The 18,017-nt window shown below is 44.3% G+C and overlaps 2 protein-coding genes across 4 annotated transcripts in view; one reads left to right on the top strand and one right to left on the bottom strand.

The window, feature by feature from the left end:
• The window catches only part of LOC138973142 (uncharacterized), a gene marked incomplete in the record, with an annotated part of 87,768 nt that extends 72,546 nt beyond the window's left edge, over positions 1 to 15,222 (top strand). Inside the window, 8 exon segments of the mRNA XM_070345809.1 lie at positions 408 to 498; positions 818 to 905; positions 6,702 to 6,881; positions 7,328 to 7,537; positions 8,119 to 8,256; positions 10,932 to 10,992; positions 11,702 to 11,857; positions 13,815 to 15,222. Of these exon segments, the coding sequence (XP_070201910.1) occupies positions 408 to 498; positions 818 to 905; positions 6,702 to 6,881; positions 7,328 to 7,537; positions 8,119 to 8,256; positions 10,932 to 10,992; positions 11,702 to 11,857; positions 13,815 to 14,172 (1,282 nt within the window).
• A 348-nt stretch (positions 15,223 to 15,570) lies between these two features.
• Positions 15,571 to 18,017, bottom strand: part of LOC138973143 (SID1 transmembrane family member 1-like) — a 50,694-nt gene continuing 48,247 nt past the window's right edge. For all 3 annotated transcript variants that reach the window (XR_011457897.1, XM_070345812.1, XM_070345810.1), the window contains one exon: positions 15,571 to 17,805. Coding sequence is in view for 2 of the 3 variants with exons in the window: in XM_070345812.1 (XP_070201913.1) it covers positions 17,743 to 17,805 (63 nt within the window). In the remaining variant the exon portion in view is untranslated. The remainder of the gene's footprint in view (positions 17,806 to 18,017) is intronic.

Genomic DNA, 18,017 nt, shown 5'->3' on the forward strand with positions numbered 1-18,017 from the left:
ATGAATCTGTCAGTTTGTTTGACCGTTACATCAGTGAACCACTCTGTGTGCCCTGTTTCTCGTATTGCCTGTCTTGGTTTCACAACGAGAGCTGTACATGACCGGTATCACGGTCATTGGAGGTAACCCCGGCCAACGCCTAACCGTGGCAACAGGCCCACGGCATTTTTGGGGGGTTACCTCCCACTAGACAGGGTCCGTGTAGTTTCAGCGTCTTAGCACTTAGACTGAAGTCAATGCTTTTATATGTGAGTTGGGTAAGTATATTAATCAAATGAAAATATATTATTAAAAGTTTTGATTGTGCATGCTGTATTTTACCTTGGTTTTAACCTGTCTGTGTCCTGTTTCAGTGACATTGTGCGTGCTGTGTTTTCCCTTGCTTTAACATTTTTGTTCTGTTTCAGTGACATTTTGCGCAACTTTGACAACTCTGTGCTGCGCAGTGTGACAGAAATCTTAACCATCGCTGCAGCTGATGACAGTTCCTTCACCTATGTGAGTCTCTTTTTTCCATAAAGAAGTAATGTAGTGTAAAAGAAGTCATCAGGTGGGGTCTGCCTGGGATTTCAGTGAAGATGGGCTTCACTTGGATCTGCTTGCTTTGCATTCATGGATGGCAAAAACATATGCTTATCCAGAACGGCTATGACAAGTTTGAGATGAATTGAAATTTGTTTTGAAAAAGGTTGGTAGATGAAAACAGAATGAAGCATAAGTACATTGGAGAAGGAGAACCATGAGCTTGCAATGGACATGGATTTTGGAGGCTGCAAGTTGTGTATTGGTTGTAATGCTGTGTGTGGTGTGTTTGCAGGGAAATGCTGTCCCTGACCTGTCGTCCCTGGTCATAACGTCAACCAACACCTGCCCTACACGCACAACTCTTCTTGGTGATTGTTGCAGTGAGTTGACATTCTTTTCTTTATACTGTGCTCACTGTGTGTGTTCGTGTGTGTGTGGCTATGCCTGTGATTAAATTACATATTCTTACTCCGAATCACATAAAGCATTGACACAGTCTGAGATGCTAAGGTCTGAAAAGCGCTAACCGTCTAAGGGAAGCAACCCCACCACAAAAAAGTGTAAATGGAGCCATGGTAACGACACCAGACCAGGGGAGTTACCTCCCCTTGGTGTGTACTTCTTTTTCAGCTCTGAGGAGAAGGTTGTTGATTTTCGGCGCTCTCGTGGCTGTTCTGTCTGGTATTTGCTTTGACACCCACCGGCCACATACCCGTCTTACTTGCCTTCTGCTTCGTTAGTTGGTGAGCTCGTTCCTTTTTGGCTCATGTAAGTGTAGCCTATGCGATGCTAACTTTTGTCTGTCTGTGCGTGCGTGTGTGATAGAAACTTTAACATTTGACTGAACACCGAAATACTCATTTTACCTGGTTATTATCCAAGCAACAGCTTCAAAGTATTGAAGCAATGATCAACATTTCGTCGGCACGTATGCATGGGTGAAACTAGCCCGTCAATTGACTGAAATCCGTCAATCTGAAAATAAGTCTGACGGAAATTCCGTCAATCCGCAATTTTGAAGAATAAAAATAAAAAAAATTGACCAAAAAAAACCCGAAACTACTTGCGGAACACGTTTTTGAACTGCTATAGTGAACCGGTTGCAGTTTGCCCAGAAACGGAAGCGCTTTTGCCCGTGATCGCGGTAAACCCCGTAGGTCACTTTGAACTCAAAGCCATGACGTTCCCTACACAAGGCTTTGATAACGAACGGATAAGGGGCGTAACTCCTTATTCATATTACAGTTGAAAATTCAAAGCGGGTCGGCTTCACTCAATTTCTTGGCATCAGAGGCTTGACATAAATTAGGAAAACAAATGGTTGGACCCATCATGGACCAACTAAAACGCTGTAGGGCAGAATTAATATTTTGATGGTATTTTTGAACGTTCTCAGCGTCACTGTAGGAAGTGGCGTTCTCAGCGTCACTGTAGGAAGTGGCGTTCTCAGCGTGCAGAAAGTGAGCGTCAAGTCCCTTTGTATCAACAACGAAAATCTTTGCATCTTTGAATGAATCGAAACGCACGAGTGGTAAGACCAGGTCAGGGGTCAAGGTTAGGTCAGATCGCGTGAAGGATTGTGGTATAGATTCACTTTTCAGTTCTAACCGAGCTGCATTTGCCGATTCGGGGAAGACGATTTCACATTGTTCGGTTTCGTAGCAGCTCCAGAAAAATAGATAAAGAAGATACCAAAGGAGATTTCCTACAGGTTGATCTGCACAGCGTGTTTTCAGTGTCTGCGCGAGGAAGCGCTGTCGAAAGCGCAGTGTCGATCTGGCCATCTGGCAGTCGTGTCCCCGTAAGTAGGCTACAGACAGACAGATCTAGATCTAGCGTCTCCCACTCTTGCACCATGTCACCTATGCTTACTGTGTGTGTGTGTATGTGTGACGGAGTGATTGAGTTTGTGTTACTGTTTGTCGATTTCTTACGGGAGCCTTGAAGGCTTTGTCTCTTGTTTGTCATTATTTTGACAGGAATTTTGTTGTAGTTGCTGACTTTTCGCCCATTTTTGACTCACATGCGAAGCAAAAGTGAGTCTATGTACTCACCCGAGTCGTCCGTCCGTCCGTCCGGAAAACTTTAACGTTGGATATTTCTTGGACACTATTCAGTCTATCAGTACCAAATTTGGCAAGATGGTGTATGATGACAAGGCCCCAAAAAACATACATAGCATCTTGACCTTGCTTCAAGGTCAAGGTCGCAGGGGCCATAAATGTTGCCTAAAAAACAGCTATTTTTCACATTTTTCACATTTTCTCTGAAGTTTTTGAGATTCAATACCTCACCTATATATGATATATAGGGCAAAGTAAGCCCCATCTTTTGATACCAGTTTGGTTTACCTTGCTTCAAGGTCAAGGTCACAGGAGCTCTTCAAAGTTGGATTGTATACATATTTTGAAGTGACCTTGACCCTGAACTATGGAAGATAACTGTTTCAAACTTAAAAATTATGTGGGGCACATGTTATGCCGTCATCATGAGACACATTTGGTCACATATGATCAAGGTCAAGGTCACTTTGACCCTTATGAAATGTGACCAAAATAAGGTAGTGAACCACTAAAAGTAACCATATCTCATGGTAGAAAGAGCCAATAAGCACCATTGTACTTCCTATGTCTTGAATTAACAGCTTTGTGTTGCATGACCTTGGATGACCTTGACCTTGTTGGTAGGAAAAATGTGTAAAGCAGTTCTTAGTGTATGATGTCATTGCTGTAAAGGTCAAGGTCAAGCATGTTAGTCGTATGGGCTTTGCCCTTCTTGTTGGACTTGTAATTTTTCAGTAACTGTATTGTTTGGCCACCATTTTTGTTGGTCAGCATGGCTGACATTGATAAAAACGTGGCAAGGCTGATGTCTTGGTAAGGTTAAACCTAATCTTCGACTTCATCTACCAAACCTCCTGTACGTGTTGTTGTTTCGGACGAAGCACGTAATACCTTTATGTCCGTTACTATTTCTACCCCAAATGAACATGTGTCTACCACCAGCAACTGTGACTTCGGTCCGTGTCCGTCGCTTGACTATTCTGATGCACAGTCTTTAGCCAGCGATCAGACATGTTCTGGATTTTCGTCGAAGCTGCGGCGGAGGTTACTTCCAGATACTTCCCGGAGGGTACATCGGCTTCGGCGGCTTACACTTCGGTTGCTCCGTCGGCGATGTCGGACTTCCGTTCCGCGAAGGAGGAGGATTCCTACTTCCGGTTCGAGAGTCACCTTCGGTGGGTACCACCTTTCGCAGGTTTTGGCTAGACCATCTCCTCCCGGAAGTGGTATCCCCAGTGTTCCGGTCCGCTGCTCGTTCTTCACGTTCAGTTCCGGAACACGCTCAGCCTTGGCTGGCTTTGGCTACACAGGCTTCGACTTTTGTTCCTTCTTGTCATAAGAAGTTCACCTTGCCGAAGCCGGGTCGGAACTTGTTGTCGTCCTTTGCTCTTCCGCGTACACCTTTACCGGTGACGCAGGAACTTCTTCCTCTGCTGGTGAAGCAGTTTTAGAGGGACATGGGTGTTGTGTTCCCAGACCACACCCTTGTCGCTTCGGAGGAAATTGGACTTCAGCTTTTGGAACTTGCCTCTATCTCGGAGATGATCATCAGAGCGCTCTCTCACTGAGTCACTGAATCCTTTCACACTTAGTGCGGATCAGGACGCTGATGACATCTCCACTCTTTTGGTCAGCCCATGCTAGGGTGAATGAAGAGCAAATGGGGCGGGGATATAGCTCAGTTGGTAGCGCGCTGGATTTGTATTCAGTTGGCCGCTGTCAGCGTGAGTTCGATCCCAGGTTCGGCGGAAATTTATTTCACAGAGTCAACTTTGTGTGCAGACTCTCTTCGGTGTCCGAACCTCCCCCCGTGTACACTACATTGGGTGTGCACGTTAAAGATCCCACGATTGACAAAAGGGTCTTTCCTGGCAAAATTGCTTAGGCACAGTTAATAATTGTCTACCTATACCCGTGTGACTTGGAATAATAGGCCGTGAAAGGTAAATATGCGCCGAAATGGCTGCAATCTACTGGCCGTATAAAATTTCATCTCACACGGCATCACTGCAGAGCGCCTAGAACTGTACCCACGGAATATGCGCGATATAAGACTCATTGATTGATTGATTGATTGAAATGAGGCTGTCCTCCCTTCACTACGCTCATACAATCATGTGTCGGAGGGACTTGTTTCTCTCGCATTCTCAGTTCACTGAGCAGACTAAAAGAGACACTTTGAGGTTTGCCCGTGGTAGAGGGATCTCTTTTCGAACATTTGGTTTTGATACCAGAAGAAAGGAGATCCAGTCGAACAGAGATCAGCAGGTCTCCGACTTCTCTCTACAAGGGTTGAAGCAGAGCAAGCCTCCTCAGGGGAAGCAGGCTCAGGCCTCTGGCCAAGCTAAACCGGCAGCCAATAGGCAGTCTCTGCCTGGTTCTCGAGTTTCGAGAAAAGATCAGTGTCGGGCAGGGGGAGGGGCAGCTCTAGCAGCTAGCCTCACCCCCCAATGAAGTGCTCCCGATTTCACCCCCCCCCCCCCTCCGCCCTCCACTTTGGTGATGGCGGGGGTCCCCTCCCTGCACTTTCTAATTGGATGGTCTCTGTAGACAGCCAATGGATTGTGAGAGTGGTGAGGTCGGGCGACTTCGATCGATCTGACGGATGCATATTTTCACATTCTTATGCTTCAGTCCGATCTTAACAGGGTCCATCGGCTCGAGCACCCGCCGAGGTCTCTTCTGGTCGGATCTAGGGCTGGCCTTTGGGCATACTGGCTTCCGGCCTCAGTCAGTGTAACAATCGTTTCAGCCATGAGCTGCTTCTTCTGTCGCACTTCCGGTTTTAACCGGAAAGGTTGTTCCTCTTACTGACGGTTATGTAAGTACATCGGGGTTTTTGGAACAACGGCTGACCTAAGGGCACCCAGGCTTTTAGCCTCAGCCTGTGCAACAGCCATTCCACCTGTCGGCGGTGTGTTTTTTTTGCATTCTCTGTTCTTGTGGCTTCGGACTTCGACAATGTTTTTCTTCATTCTCATCCTATGCAGGAGATGAGGCAGGACGATTTCCGTTTGGGTGGGGTTTCTGTCTTCAGGTTACCTCGTTTTTCCCTTTTTGCCACAAGCACCTGGACCAGCACGGTTGGCCTAGTGCCGGATTGTTAAGGAGGAACTCTCCTATTTCCGGGTTGAGGAGTCATCCTCTGTGGCTTGCCACCTCTCTCAGGTTTTGGCTAGCCCTCTCTTTCTGACAGAGGGTTAGCTAATGTTCCGGTTTCTTCGCTGTGGGCTCATAGCCCAGCATCTTAATCGTCAGCCGAAACTTCTGTTCCTTAAGTTTACCTGCGTACTGTGGGTACTTCGGAACAATGGCTGTCCTACGGGCATCACGGCTTTCAGCCTTAGCCTGTGCAATAGTCTCCTGCCTGTTCGCTGTGTCGACTATGGCACTTTCGGTTCCTGTGACTTCGGTTTTCGACTCTTCCTCTCTTCACCCTCATCCTAAGCATGAGGTGAGTCAGGACGACTTCCGTTAGGTCGGGTTTCCTTTTTCCGGTCATCCTTCTACCACAGGCAACTATGACTATGGCGTTTGCCCGTCGGTCTCCTCGTCTGACCCTCAGTCTTTCAGAGTTAGACAGACGCGTTCTGGTTTTTTGGCCAAACTCAGGAAGGCACTTGATTTGGCCGCGCAAGTAACTTCCAGTTTTTTCCCGAGAACACTTTGTCTCGGGAGGCTTATGACAGGTTGGCTTCCCAGTTTTCTGGTTATGCCTATCAGTCTTGTTTTCTGTTTTGGGTTTTTGATTCACATTCAATTACCCACAAGCAGACTGACCTGCGGGCACTATGGCTTTCAGCCTTTTTTGTTCAGGGTCACCAGTCACAACAGGCTTTGGCCACCGTGATTTCCGCACTTCCGGTTGCCTACGCACAACATGTATGCGTGCGTGCGTGTGTGTGTGTGTGTGTGTGTGTGTGTGTGTGTGTGTGTGTGTGTGTGTGTGTGTGTGTGCAGGCAAGACTTTTGTCCACATGTGGGGATCATGTGCGAGTATGTATGAGTAAGTATGTGTATAAACAGATTTATTGACATCAACACTAACCGGAAAGTAGGAGCTTAGAAAAATGCTGTCAGACTTTTCACCATGTGTGTGTGGTTTTGTGACAGTCGCCTGTGGGCTGGGTCACTACTACAACACGGACAACAACGCGTGCAGCGCATGTCCACGGGGCAGCTACATGGACGAGCTTGACCAGCAAGGGACGAGCACCACCACGCCCTGCAAGGCCTGTCCATCAGGCATGACCACGCCCACCGCCGCCGCCCAGTCTGACGCCGAGTGTACAAGTGGGTGTCATTTTATAGCTCACGATAAGTGTTTAGTCTTGTCAGGCATCTCTTTTGTACTGATACTGTACATTTTTTATTATATGAATCATTGTTTCTTGAAATTATAGCCAGAAGAAAAAGTTAGAATGTTGTTATTCAGGGCCATGTACACATTGTTAAATGTGGCCCACTTGCTTCAATATCCCGAACAAGCAATATTGAGTTGATAATAACGCCAACTGTAAGTATAGGAAAGACAAACTCTCTGACTCAACACATCTCTTACCTGTCTATGACTCTTTTTTCAGATTTGAGCTGTTTCTCTTTGCCAAACATGACTCAGGGTGCATCTTTTAAGCTGCTCGTGCAGAACATTACAACATGTCCCAGATTTGCCTGTACATTTCTAAAACTCTACACTACAATAGTCATATGTACATAACACCTGTATGTGTGTGTTTCAGCGCTGTGCCAGTTTGGCAGCTACTACAACATGACAGAAGCCCTGTGCCTGCCGTGCCCTGTGGGGTTCTACTCAGAGAACCCCGGCTGCTACTTCTGTGATGCCTGCGCCATCCTGGAGAGCACCGCCAGAGAGGGAGCCACAGCCAGGGTGTCTTGCTCTGTCAACCCCCTGGCCTCCACCACCGTCGCCCCCACTTCTCCCGCCGCACGTAAGTCTGGGCCACGTTGTCCGCTGGATTTCCTGTGTATCGCTCTGTGTTACAACATACAGGTGACAGTCTGTTACTTTAGCGGTAGTGGTACTCACCTCTTTCGACTTTTTGCTGATTGCTAATTATTTTTAGAAACTTTGGTTTGTAAACATAATAAGAAGACATGCTGGTTTTAATTTCAACAACAATTGTTAAGTGTTGAACTTTAACTCAGATCCAAAGCTTCAAGATTTGATTTAATACGTCTTGTAAATCTTGAATGCTATTGCAAAGCTGTTGAAGCATATAGACTTTCTGATTATGCATTTTCTTCATTTGTGTAGACTGGTATGTGTTATCCATTCACTTCTCTCTGTCAAATCTTCCCTCCATGGCTATGTGACAAGACGTCCAGGACATGATAACAATTCTAAAAATTATATGTGCACTACGGCCAGGACAGAGGCGAGCACAGGGTCATGTGTGTTCACTGCTATCTGTTTCCCCGACCCCACACTCATCCTACAGCATGCTGACAGACGAAACATTTGGGGAAAAGATGACAGATTGCTAAACAATGTATATGTACACGTACACAGCCAGCATCGGGGCGAGCACACAGGAGGACGAACTGGCGTGGACACAGATCCTGCTGCTGGTGCTAGGCCTCATCCTGCTCATCATCCTCGTCTGCCTCGTCCTCTTCTTCTGCTTCAGGCAGCACCTCGTCAGGTGGTGTAAGTACTCACTTAACCTTTCTTCCCCTATATTATTCTTCAAACGGTCTCATTGCGTCTTGCAGCACCTCGTCAAGAGGCCCCTGTGAAGAGCATTGTGATGCCATGGAGTAATGTGATTGGTGTGTCAATGTTACAGGCCCCTGTAAAGAGCATTGCGATGGCAGTACAGTGGAACCCCTCTCTAGCGACCTTGAAAATGTTGACAAAAATCGGTCCTTATGGAGGGGGGTCCTTACAGAGGGAGGGGGCGGGGCCACAAAGAAAGTCACCTCAGATTTTCTTAAAAAAAGAAAACAGAGAAGTTTGAGTTGCTGACGACCGTTTCCTCAAGCAAACTGCTTCGATGTCATGTTTGACATTGTCGATGGTGTCCACCAGTTCTGGTGCATGTTTCAATGCAAAAAGAGTTAGTTTCTGAGCAAGCATTTCTTTACAGCAGTCCCTGCAATGATGAAGGCCCTCCGAGAAAGAGAGTGAAAAATCGGCCACCGTTCTCAGCATCGCGTATCTGTGTGTAACCTCTTTCATTGACAAGATACTCTTGTTTCCCTGCAGCCTTGACCAGTGAGTCGGTTACCTAATCTGTGAACCCTTCAGTTGTGTTGCTTTGTCAAAAGTTAGACACAGTCAACTAGTTTTGCTCTGAGTGAACAGTGCAGCTGGCCTCAATTAGCCGGTGACACCTCTCTGGCCATAGCACCAAACATGGCTGGGGGGAGAGAGAGAGAGAGGGGGGGGGGGGGGGGTAGCTGGCTAAACTCAGTGGGGTGTCCGGTGTCACTGAAGTCAGCAGGAAGAGCATTGGAGAGAAATAGAGAGGTGTACTCTTCCAAACAATTTCCAAGGATCAGTTGTCAGGGCTTAGGGAAGTCAGTGAGGGAGAGTGAGAGCGGCACGGTTTGTGTACAGTCCGACTGAAGAGTGAAAAGTCACTGCCACAAGATCGGCATGCAGTCAATAAAGCCAGACAAGAAGAATGATTATGACATGCGGCTCTATCTGCTGGTTTTTTATTCAAACTGGTTTTCAACGCTTATTCTCACAAAGCATCTGCACACCTGCCTCTGTGCTGTGTTTGAGTGGCTGCTTTCGTATGATGTCAGTGCATGGTGAGTGCGTTCACTGCCTTGTCACCACTTCCCCACCTTTTTCAGAATGTTTTCTTGGAGTTGGATAATTCTTTGAATTTGCGATTTTCCAACATCAAGACTTTTTGCAATTGCGATGGCAGTTTCTCCCTTTTTGTGTCTGTTCACAACATTCACTTTCGAGAGTTAAATATTTTCTTTTCTTTGTAGACGTCATGTCGATCTCCACTGCTCTTCTGTCCAAAGACTGTCTATTCTGACTGAATTGAACGGTGTGTGTTGGTCACGTGAGTTTGTTTTCTCGATGATTGGTTTGTGATGTTTACTCAGCCCACCCAACCATCACACCTCTCAGCGGTTAATTAGTGCCTTTGCTTACGCAGGACGGTTATAACTGGTTATAACCGGTTTGTCAGTGATGCGTTACGCTGACTGAGTCTTGGCTTTGTCTGACAAAGTCGTTACACAAGCTGTTAGGTCGGTCCTTAGACGTTAGAGCGGGGTGGTCGCTACACTGGTGACAACTATATAAGGAAAAACATCGGTTAAAAAAAAAAGGCTCGTTGTGGCGGGGTAGTCCTTAGAGAGGGGGGTCGTTGTGAGGGGTTCCACTGTAATGTGATTGTTGTGTCAATGTTACAGGCCCCTGGTAAGAGCATTGCGATGCCAGTAATGTGATTGTTGTGTCAATGTTACAGGCCCCTGTTAAGAGCATTGTGATTCCAGTAATGTGATTGTTGTATCAATGTTACAGGCCCCTGTTAAGAGCATTGCGATTCCAGTTATGTGATTGTTGTGTCAATATTACAGGCCCCTGTTAAGAGCATTGTGATTCCAGTAATGTGATTGTTGTGTCAATGTTACAGGCCCCTGTTACGAGCATTGTGATTCCAGTAATGTGATTGTTGTGTCAATGTTACAGGCCCCTGGTAAGAGCATTGCGATGCCAGTAATGTGATTGTTGTGTCAATGTTACAGGCCCCTGTTAAGAGCATTGTGATTCCAGTAATGTGATTGTTGTGTCAATGTTACAGGCCCCTTTTAAGAGCATTGTGATTCCAGTAATGTGATTGTTGTGTCAATGTTACAGGCCCCTGTTACGAGCATTGTGATTCCAGTAATGTGATTGTTGTGTCAATGTTACAGGCCCCTGTTAAGAGCATTGCGATGCCAGTAATGTGATTGTTGTGTCAATGTTACAGGCCCCTGTTAAGAGCATTGCGATGCCAGTAATGTGATTGTTGTGTCAATGTTACAGGCCCCTGTTAAGAGCATTGCGATGCCAGTAATGTGATTGTTGTGTCAATGTTACAGGCCCCTGTTAAGAGCATTGTGATGCCAGTAATGTGATTGTGTCAATGTTACAGGCCCCTGTTAAGAGCATTGCGATGCCAGTAATGTGATTGTTGTGTCAATGTTACAGGCCCCTAGATGTTAAGGGCATTGCGATGCCAGTAATGTGATTGGTGTGTCAATGTTACAGGCCCCTGTTTGCGATGCCAGTAATGTGATTGGTGTGTCAATGTTACAGGCCCCTGTTCAGAGCATTGTGACGCCAGTAATGTGATTGTGTCAATGTTACAGGCCCCCGTCTGGTGACCAAGATCAAGCCAGAAGACAAGACCGGCTGGCACCATGTGGACAGGTCAGTGACATTTTACATGTGTGTCATAGAATCGCTAAGTTTAACTGTGTCTGACACTTCACTTCTATATTTCACAATATGTTCACCACATTACACGTACTGTAGCTTCAGTCATTTTGTGTGATCTCAACAGCATGGGCAGATAAATATTGTCACCACACAATTTTCTGTCGTGATATGAATGTTTGGAATTTAACATGGGGGCAGTACAGATTGTTATATCTTACAAGGAATTAGTTTATCCTGTTTTCATGCTAAGGTTGAGAAAACCACAGCAAATTTTGCTCTGCTACTTTGGTCTGCTACCAGTCTTTTTTTTTGGGGGGTGGGGGGTTGTAGGGGTTGGGGGATTGTCTCACTTAACCCTTGATAATGTTTCATCGTTTCATCACCTGTATTGTGAAGTGCCCATGATGTTTGTGTTGTGCAGCATTTGTATGATGTTCTGAAGTATGGCCGACACCATGAAAAGTTTTGCTGGTGCAAATTCTTCAGCTTCAAGGGGCTGTGCCCCCTGACCCCCACTAAGGGCGTTGCCCCTGGACCCCAGCAGGGGTCTATACCACCGCCCCGCTGATTTGATTTCCTTCTTGTTTAGATACTTTCTGTTCCCAGGCCTGAGTTTGCCAGCTACAACCTCTCAGACCTGTGTGCACTGTCTTACTGTAGGATATATTCACATATATTGCTGCGTGTGCTGCACTGGCAGGTTTGGCGAGACGAGGATAAAGTTTGCCAGCTACGACCTGTCTGAGGTGAGGTCGCGCAAGGACAAGCACCTGCTGGGGGACTGGGTGGAGGAGGGCAGCGTGCACACCAACATCTCCCTCCAGGTCCCTGTCTTTGAGGAGAAGCTCAACGGAACGTGAGTACGCTGGACACTAAATACCTTGACTCAACACAAAGCTGACAGTTGCGTGAGGGGGTGAGGAAGGAGGTGGGTGGGGGCTTTTGTTTCAGCTATGCACGTCTGCGAAGTCTATGACTTTGGCTCAACTTTGGCAAGATGTGATCTTTGAAGGAAACTTCGGGAGCATATTTTTTTTATGAGCACTTTAGTTGAAAAAAATAATGATAACTTTGAGGGGAACTTTGGTACAATATCTTTGGGGGGAACTTTGGTACAATATCTTTGGGGGGAACTTTGGTACAATATCTTTGGGGGGAACTTTGGTACAATATCTTTGAGGGGAACTTTGGTACAATATCTTTGAGGGGAACTTTAGTACAATATCTTTGAGGGGAACTTTGGTACAATATCTTTGAGGGGAACTTTGGTACAATATCTTTGAGGGAAACTTTGGTACAATATCTTTGAGGGGAACTTTGGTACAATATCTTTAACCCCTTGACTGCCTTATGACGGGTATACCCGTCATGTGCCTGTGCAGCCGCAGCGCCTACGTGACGGGTTAACCCGTCAGCTGAGTTCAAGAATTTTTCAGAAATGCTACGTCACTGCTGACACACAAATACCAGCCAATGGCTTGGTAGGATACCTCATTCTCAGGAATAAACATAAATGGTGACCCGGTTTTGCGTCTGAAGGCTATTTTCGGCCTTGGCAGCAGGGAAGGGGAGAGAAGGCTCGACTCGTCAAAATGGCTAACGGTGACAGTCGACCGGGCCCTAGTAGGGAAAAACAAAGACGGACTGACGCTACAGGCGGTGCAAATGATTATGGATACTGACAGGGGATCGGGGAGATCTTCTTTCGGACAATTCGTTGGAAACAGGTAGATGACAGTGATTATGATCCTTTCTTCGAGCAAGCAAAACAGCCACCTGTGTTTGATCCACAGGCACCAGAAGATGCGCCGGACTGATTTTTCAAAAGTTCATATTTGAACATCATTATAAGCCAAACTAATTATTATTTCCATGTTAAGACACTAAAAACAGATTCTTGGTTCAATTTCCTTTAAAAATAACATAGGGTTTACTTACCTACCTGCTGCCAGTTTGGAGCTAGAATTTTGTGTGAATTATTACACCCCCAACTCCAAAATTCCCTGGCAATCAGGAATGCACATAAGTAAGTTTTGATTGGCAGTGAAAGGGTTAAGGGGAACTTTGGTACAATATCTTTGAGGGGAACTTTGGTACAATATCTTTAAGGGGAACTTTGGTACAATATCTTTGAGGGGAACTTTGGTACAATATCTTTGAGGGGAATTTTGGTACAATATCTTTGAGGGGAATTTTGGTACAATATCTTTAAGGGGAACTTTGGTACAATATCTACAATATCTTTGAGGGGAACTTTGGTACAATATCTTTGAGGGGAACTTTGGTACAATATCTTTGAGGGGAACTTTGGTACAATATCTTTGAGGGGAACTTTGGTACAATATCTTTAATGGGAACTTTGGTACAATATCTTTGAGGGGAACTTTGGTACAATATCTTTGAGGGGAACTTTGGTACAATATCTTTAAGGGGAATTTTGGTACAATATGAAATGTCCATGTCATAAAAAAAACCTGATTCATTTTGTTGAGTGGTGTAAACTTATGTTGGGTTAGACTTATGGTGTAAATGTTCTGCCTGTGACTAGGAGAACCCATTCAGATCTTTTTAAGGAGGGGATGTTTGCTGGGAGTTTTAACAAAAGAAAGTAATGCATGCATTATATGTACATTCATAACTGAAAAACATTGCAGGTTTAGAAAAGAAATGTGCAAGGTTTGCAGAGAAGACCTTGCACAGAAATGTCATGTGAAGTGTGATAGTGCGCGATGTGACAAAGCCAAGTGTAGTTACCATGACTGGCTGTTAGAGCTGTATCCTGGGGTTTCAACGACTCCCACTAAACTTTGCAGGGTCAAGAAGAAGTCGGTCCACATGAGCGACCACAATGCTGAACCCAAGAAGGAGAAGAGGAAGAAGAAGAAGCGGGCGAGGAAGACGGCCGAACTTGACGCTGACCCTGAACCCGTGACACGCAAACCCGCTCCCCTGGCAGCCGCACCGGTCACCACAGCGTTGCCTAGCGATGGGTCCGTGCGCCGACCTCCCAGCGCCTTCAACCGTCCGCGACCTACCCTGGAGGAGCTGCCCTACGATAACTTTGTGTCACCCAGGGTGTATGAAAACGTGGAGTCTGTCAGCAACCCTCCCAGGTCCCCCTCCACCGGGCGGCGCACCGCACGCATCATGATCGAATCGGACGAGGATTAGAGAAAGTGGGTGAGCCAAGACTGATGTGACTGACACTTTCAGAAAGATTGCGAATTATTCTGATGCAAACCATAGTCAATCAATCAATCAATCAATATGAGGCTTATGTCGCGCGTATTCCGTGGGTACAGTTCTAAGCGCAGGGATTTATTTATTTTATTTTATTTTTATTTTTATGCAATTTATATCGCGCACATATTCACATGGGTGCAACTCTGCCGGCTACACGCCGGCAGCCGGTTTTTGGTTTCATCGGCTGCCGATGTTTTTGTTCCAGGAGAGGGTTTTTTTGGCATTTTAAATACTAAAAAAGCTGGACCCCAACTTTTGCCGGTTTTTGGAATTTTCCAGGTTGCACCCATGTATTTAAGGCGCAGGGATTTATTTATGTGTGAGATGGAATTTTTTTACACAATACGACTCTGAACCTCACTTTAGGCATTGACAACTTTTGAACTTGGAGGGATGATAGAGCAGACCTTAATATCTAACTGAGCCAAATCAAAGAAAATCATTGTGTTATATTAGGTGTCTCAAATGAGAAGGGACATGTAGACATACTCTGTGCTGTTTTAATTGTAAAAGACACTTCAGAAATATAAAACAAAGACTTGAAACTCAAGTAAGCACTGCATGCCAATGTTACTACTGACACCCCGTAGATTTAATGCATCAGCTGCACAAAGGACAAACATGCTCAAACGTACAGAATAAGTCATGCATACATGCTCAAACGTAGAGAATGTGTCATGCATACATGCTCAAACGTAGAGAATGTGTCATGCATACATGCTCAAACGTAGAGAATGTGTCATGCATACATGCTCAAACGTAGAGAATGTGTCATGCATACATGATCAGTGCCTTAAGTGTTTTTATACTGGGCAATATATTTTGATGGTGGGTTTTATCTGATATTTTCGTGAATATCATAAGTTTTTATGAGTGTCGAGTTGTGTGCATTATACTGTGATTTCTTCTGTGTCGGGTAACTGCTGAATTTTTACTTGTAATGACTGCTCTCTACTTTGAATAAAAATGTGAAGTACATCTGAGCTTTGTGCAGTGTGGAATTGTATCAACTATCTTGCTGAAACATTTTTGTATCAATGGGAAGTAAGCGCTCTATGCAAGTAGCTAAAGAATCGGAATCATTGAATTGAAAAAAACGACTATCATGTTCAATTTCATCATCTTAATTTCAATTTGAGGATGAAGTTGTTTGTTCCTTTCAATGCTTGTTATTCTCTCAGGAGACTGGTTCCGCACAACTCTCACCTCCTGTTGTCTATCCAGTTAGAGTGCTTACTTCCCTTTCTGGGATCCAAACATTTGTAAAAAAAAAATTTTTTAAACAGTTTTTTTATTCAGTTGCATAAATACAAATACAAAGCCGTAATTGAAAGACAGATGACTGTCAAACAATGTATTTTGTTTTTTTATAATCTCCACAAACAGAAAATATCAAAACAACAGCATGATAACGGCATATAAAAATATTATGCAGGTATAAATTCATAAAACCTTCACTGCCTCATAACTATAAGCCTCACATATCAAGTTAGTGCTAAACTGAGATTTTTTTCTTAAATCTAATTCTAATAAGCATAGTTACCAGGTTTGACACATGAGAATGAGCAGTGATGCCAAGCCCTGGCTCTTGATCAGGCCAACATCTGTGATTCGAAAAGAATTTCATTACTTTGCTGTATCAAAGACATACCCCTGTTTCCGTTCTGCGCACTGTTCAAGCAACTAGGTAGCAAAAACATGGGAAGATCTTAAACATTACTTGAGTGGTTCAGCAGCACAGCGACCCATTTAGAGCAAACGTGTGATTAAAGTGTGGGTATTATGAATTAAGAGTCTGATAGTGATACCGCAATGTAACTGAATTCTTTCGGAATCATGAGTGTTAGCCAAATCAAGCGTGAAACTTGGCACAGTATGTGCAGTTCAACAAAAGCTAAGCCAAGAGAAACAAGGTTCCAGTAGACATTTTGACCCAAACATTACTTCTTGTCATCTTCTTCTGCGTTCGTGGGCTGAAACTCCCACGTACACTCGTGTTTTTTTTTTGCACGAGTGGAATTTTACGTGTATGACCGTTTTTTACCCCGCCATTTAGGCAGCCATACGCCGTTTTCGGAGGAGCTTCTTGTCATCACAATCGCACTATTAAGATTGGCACCAGAACTAGCAGCAAATACACACATCATTGTTCACGTCAACCTCATCGCATAGCATCTTATTTACACTCAACACAAATTTAATCATAATAATCGTCGAACGCTGAAGAAGAAGAAGAAGAATCACAATAACAGGAACAAAATCTGACAAATTGTCAAAAAACAAAATGGAAAACATGTATGGAAAGACAATAGAAAACAATCTCAGTAGTTTGTATAGATCTATGGTTTGACCTGTTGGTCTCAAAAGTAAACAAAAATGAGAAAATGAAGACATTGCTTGTCCTCAAATTCAAATAGGCATTCCATCCGTTAGGGCAACATGTGACAAGGTAAATAAAAGTTTATTTTTAAAGAAATGTACACATCCAGAATTAGGAAGCAGGAGTTCAACTTCTCACCCGTGAACAGGTAACAGGCCACAACAAAATATCACACAGGCACTCTTCACAAGCTTCACACATCAGGAATTCCTCATTTGAAAACTCATTTTCTGACACATTTTCCGAATTTTTCAAATATCCAAAGAGGAAAACATTTTCAAAAAGAAAACTGAACAGCTTTGGGCTATGTGAACCCAAAGACAGCTTTTCCTAATTTTGAAAATTCTCGACTTTTATCCCTGTATAACAAAGGGAAGTAAAGATTCTAAATAAAGACAACAGTGACCTAGCTATGAACAATCCGTCTCCTGGCGCCTACAAAGACAACAAAAACAAATAAAAGAACAAGGCATTTTCATTCTGCAAGAATGAAAATAAAAAACGAAATGGTCCAACTCTGCTCTCCTGTTAAATTACACTACAGCTGGTCGACTGGTGGCACATTGCCTTTCTGAGGTATCTCTATCACTGCCACTTATTGCACAAAATCTATCTGCTAAAGTCCTGACACACTGGTGACTTGTCACATGGTCTGGGTTGAGAACATAAAATATCACAGAAACTGTGCTATGTCATTGTCAACAACAAATAATGCTTCTGTAAATCAACAGCAAAAACTTAAAAGTCAAGAAGAAAAACGTTCTTGAAAGTTTGCTATTGTGGAGAGATTTGAATGGGCGAATAACTATCTTGAAACATACATCAACATTGAGCTGTCTATCACTATGATCTATTGTCTCACAACACAGTTTAAACACACACACACACACACACACATACACACACAGGGACATGTACACACACAGAAGTAAAATTATACGAAGCTTCCCCTTCTTAGACTGGAGGAATGTACTCTGTACACACAATTTATCCTAGGAGATCAAGGCTGCAAGCATGGCTTGTCATGATGTAAATTGTTACTAAACACACAAATCACACCACTCCCCTCGTCCCCTTTGTAGCATTCACACCCCCAGCCCTTTACACAGAGAGTGCCACTAAAAGACAGGTATGCGGTCTCGGCGCTGTAGGGACAGGTCATCATCGAGTGTCAAAAGGATCTGGAAAAGAAATAAATGCACAGAGTGAACAGAACTGGAATGGACACACACACACATGCAAACAAACCTGAAAAGAAACAAACTTTTCAAGCCTTGACTTTTTTTGCATCTTTCACCTCACTAGTTCAATTTCAAATTTTGCTTACATCTGCCACACCCTTTTTGTTTATTGTTTTAATGATAACCCTATCTCCACAATACTGCCATTTTCA

The sequence above is a fragment of the Littorina saxatilis genome, linkage group LG8 (assembly GCF_037325665.1).
Source record: "Littorina saxatilis isolate snail1 linkage group LG8, US_GU_Lsax_2.0, whole genome shotgun sequence".
In the NCBI taxonomy this organism is placed as follows: Eukaryota; Metazoa; Mollusca; class Gastropoda; order Littorinimorpha; family Littorinidae; genus Littorina; species Littorina saxatilis.